This window comes from Amblyomma americanum, chromosome 3, assembly GCF_052857255.1.
Source record: "Amblyomma americanum isolate KBUSLIRL-KWMA chromosome 3, ASM5285725v1, whole genome shotgun sequence".
Classification (NCBI taxonomy): domain Eukaryota; kingdom Metazoa; phylum Arthropoda; class Arachnida; order Ixodida; family Ixodidae; genus Amblyomma; species Amblyomma americanum.
The window spans coordinates 102,667,237-102,671,514 of record NC_135499.1 but is presented as its reverse complement, the minus strand read 5'-3'; the positions used below and the strand labels follow the sequence as shown (position 1 = coordinate 102,671,514).

The window sequence follows — 4,278 nt, the reverse complement described above, 5'->3', positions numbered from 1 at the left end:
ACTATTTATAACTCAAATAAATAAATTGACCATCGTTTCTAAAATTTTCCCCTTAAGCCTTTTTTCTATAAATACTTAAAGGCCAATATGTACGACTAAAATATCAAATGAATGTAGACCAAATGTTTCAAACGCTTCCTAGTATCCCTCACGCAGTGAACACAGAGCATACTTGTAACTGACAGGAATATTGTAGACCTTTTCGCCATGTATTAGACGTCTAAAATCCAGAACTTACCGTAGATGAGGACACTGTATGCTAATGCGTAACCTTAATTCATGGGCGCCACGAAAGGTGGTAACGCAAGCAAGCCTACTTATGCTTTCTGTCATCATATCCATCCATATTATCTACAGCTTCCTTCCAGCTGGCAAAACGAACACGCAGGGCTTGAGAGGCCCAATGAAATTGAAATGTATACAGTTCTTTCGTACGGGTCGTGTGCTTGTTCCCCTCTCAACAGCTGTCAGGAATATACACAGATTTGACGAAATATTAAATACCCAGCCTACAAGCTATTTGAGAACCTTCAGCACCCTGGTTTTTTTTCCACCAGGAGGAAGCTGGTAATTATACCTCAGAAACAATAAAGAAAAAGACAATACTGTTTATTTACGACGCTTTTTCAAGTCCATGTGAGGTCACAGTCCTAATAAAATGCCGTGAAGAGGTGTCGTTTTCGTTATCTTCAACCCAAGGCTCCGGCAGCAGCACCGACCACTTTGTTCACAACGACGGCCTTCGCAGCATCGGCCAGAATTTTCTTCGCCTTCTTCCTCCACTTCTTGAGTTTCGTGCCTAGGCCGTATGCCCGTACCTCATCTTCGTCGTCTTCGTCGTCTTCAATAGCGCTGAGCAATTTGTGTTGCTCTGCTACCTCGGTGAGTAGCTCTTTCAACCGCCGCTCTGCTTCTTCGGGTTCCAGGCCGTCGTTTGCTTCTAGCCAGTTGTCGACTGCTTCGAAAACCAGCGCCAAGCTAGTCTGAAGATCACGATCTGCAAAAAGCAAAGACAGCGCAATAGTGATTAGTGATCAGAACTGAAAAGTCAGTGAGTGCATTGGTAATTCATTAAAAAAAAGCGCAAGGCAATCTCCGCTCAAATCTGAGACGAGAATGAATGGAGAAGGCATAGGTAGCCTTGACGATTCCTAAAAATCTGTTCGCTAGTTTCCATGCACCTAAGCAGGAGGCTCATAGCACAAGGACGCAGAAGAGGCTATCCTGGACAAGCATCCAGAGTTTTGCAGGGATCGCAAAGCTGGCGGCGACCTTTATACATGAAGCGATATTGAAACGGGGTAATTTCTGCACCTCGTAGGCCACGTCACACATTAAATGTGCTTTGAAAACTAAAGCTGGATTTCATGTTGTAATATGCAGGAAATATCTGTGCATATTTAACTTCAGGGCAGAAAATTCCAAAAAGAGGTCAGAGCGGAAAAAGTTGCTTTACTCCTACCTGTTCAAAGTATGAGCCGGTAAAATAGTCATCAGAGAAGTCAAAGACGATAAAGATGTAAACTGAGCCACTTAACCAAATACGCGAGCAGCCAGTTTCGCGGACCGACCGTTCCAATAGCTTTCACAATTTATTAGTGTACCAATGTTTGCATCGTGTTCCAAAAAAAAAGAGAATATGTGAAAGAACTGTGTGGCCTCCGAAGACGCCACGTTCCCTCTCAGCAAAATTAACGATAATCTGGGCATATGCTGCCTATACACACAAGCGATTGCATATTTCTACCATACTTCTAAAAACAACGTAAGCAGGTGTTCATTAAGCATATAGACAAAACATTTACCTTGCTTTGTTTTCTGAGCCTTGAGTTCAACTGCTGGTGTTTTTCTGAAAATAATAAGCCGAAAACGTTTCACTTCCTCAATAAACTCACTGGGTGGATAAAATATGTTCTTGCCCAATTTGCATACACAAGTGAAATAGCAGAGATTTCCCGGATACTCACAGCGTAGCCGCACCTGAAACAGAACAAAGAAAGAGCATTTTAGTCGCCTGTATTGCTCAAGCATCACGATACATAAGGCGTTTTAAATAACTGAAGTGGAATAAAATAGCAAAAAGAGCGGTTGGTAAGTACTACCCATTTATACCCGAGAGTATTTATCATCTTTTCGTCGTTACAAAACATCAAGATTGAGATACGATGACTTATTAAGAGAATCGAAAGTTCTTGCAACTGTACAGAAAGACTGAGTCAAAAAAATAAGTTCTTCGAAGTATATCTCACAAACGGCGTTCTGGAATCCCATCAGCCCTTCTCACGACACGCACCGCGTCGCACTCCGCTGGTAGGCTACAGCTGCATAAACCTTGTGTTTTCTAGCTGCTGCAATGCGTCCTGCCACATATTTGCGCATGAATGACGTATATTCTATCCATACATAAAAGCAGCATCATGCCTGATATAACTGAGACCGAATTACGTGTGTTTCACATCAAGAAACAAATTGCAAACGCAAGACTGTAGATGTCCAGTATGTCTATCATATGCCATCAAAACGGAAACACGAGAGGGATGCGACACGCAAGCTTCGCGAATTTTTTTTTCTTTCGCCTCTCAGTTGCGTACTATAGAGATCGCACAGATGACAATAAACTTTTGACATTTCAGTTCTACCGCAGCATTCCTTGACTACTGGGTAAAAATAAAGTTTGTTTCCAGTCCTACCTGGCTTCTCTACAGTTACAGAGATAAAACAATGAATGTTAGTCACTTACAAGCTGCAGCCAGAAGACCGAGGCACAGAACAATTTGAAGCGGCTTCATTCTGAAATCCCTGTAGAAAAAAAAGGACAAATAGCACATGCTACACTTTGTAGACGAACGTATGACTGCATACATTTTGCAATGGAAAGAGTGAGGAGTATATAGTCTCTCACACGCTCATACAGTTCTAGAGAGTCACGAGGCATTTTTAAAATTTGTTAACATTATTTATCACTGCAGCTTATTATACCTAAAACGGCGATTGTCACGACATGTATTAGGACTATTTGCTCGTTACGGTTGATCATGACAATCTGAGAAATACTTGAACCTAATAGGGAAGATCCCGTCTCGGCACGCCCTTTAGATGAGTAGAAAAAGCATTCTGTTAGTTATCGAAGGACAGTTACCTGCACTGGCTTCGAAGAGAAATACCGCAGGTCAGGCACGCCAGATGTGGGACGGACGAGGCATGCCTTTGTTATTTATATTCCGGAGCCGAGCCGAGAGCTCTTGATAGTGCTGCCTCGTGGAGAAGGCGGAGTCGCGTGGTTTCCCCGTCAGACGCACCCGGAGCTGATTCACACGGCTGTTACTGACGGCATTTGGCGACTCGTCAGCGAATTTGATAACGCTGCATCCGCGATGCTGGACGCTGAGGTATGCACTTTGTCTGTGCCCGATATGGTATGAAAACAGCTCACGTGCGGCGGCTTTGAGGCCTGTGGGGTAAACCTTGATCCATGTCTCGCTTATAGGTCAAAGTCTCTGCACTAAACAGCAGAGCATTTTCCCGCAGATAAGCTATCTGCGGCGAAGGACATTGGGCCCACCGAGACTACGCAGAAATTAAAATATTATTGTTCGGTTAAAGCATTCCAGCTTTCTGCCATTTCATTGATGTCAAATAACTTAAACCGAAGTGAGAGAGGCACATGAAGGAAGCTTTGAATAAGCTGCAGCTAACACATTATTTCGGGAGCGGCCATAGGAAGCAGCCGCGGAAGCAATGTTTCCGCAGATATTCGGAGAGAAGTGTAAATCGCATAAAAAAAAATCGGGACAAACTACAAAGCAGCTAAAATGCCTCCTTTCTCGTGATTCTCTAAAGTTCGAGAAATTGAAATCGCACGGCTGTTGAGAAGACGCTGAAAAGTGACGTACTTATTGCAGTAGGCCAATTTATATTTTTTCGTTCCTAACCTTGATGCTATCTTGGTCGCAACATTGGAGTGGCGGATATCACAGTAACGCAATAATGTTTTTGTTTGAGGGATTTAAAACTCACAAAACAAAGCCACCTAAAATCACTACACCCAGAAATCCTATGCCGCTGCAATTTTTCAACAGGAACTTGTCTATGAACGGAAATTTTTCTCGCCGCGTAAGATTCGACTTATCAATATATGCGGAGATCTATTCAATGAGCGCTTGTAGTTTTATGCTATTTATTGTAATAAATGCACTCTTTAGGTTTTATGTCGCAGTCTTAACTAATCGGTACGACCACAGAAAAACTTTCTAAGCAATAAAAGTCATGTACACCCTG

General features: G+C 42.7%; 1 protein-coding gene across 1 annotated transcript; it reads right to left on the bottom strand.

Annotated features, from left to right (window-relative positions):
* Positions 1–592: 592 nt before the first annotated feature.
* On the bottom strand, positions 593–2,046 carry LOC144124758 (uncharacterized). Its single transcript, XM_077657621.1, has 2 exons — positions 1,806–2,046; positions 593–997 (listed from the first exon to the last, which is right to left on the bottom strand). Exons 1-2 carry the CDS (start codon positions 2,029–2,031, stop codon positions 690–692), a joined length of 534 nt encoding a protein of 177 aa, XP_077513747.1. The 5' UTR covers positions 2,032–2,046; the 3' UTR covers positions 593–689.
* Positions 2,047–4,278: the final 2,232 nt, after the last annotated feature.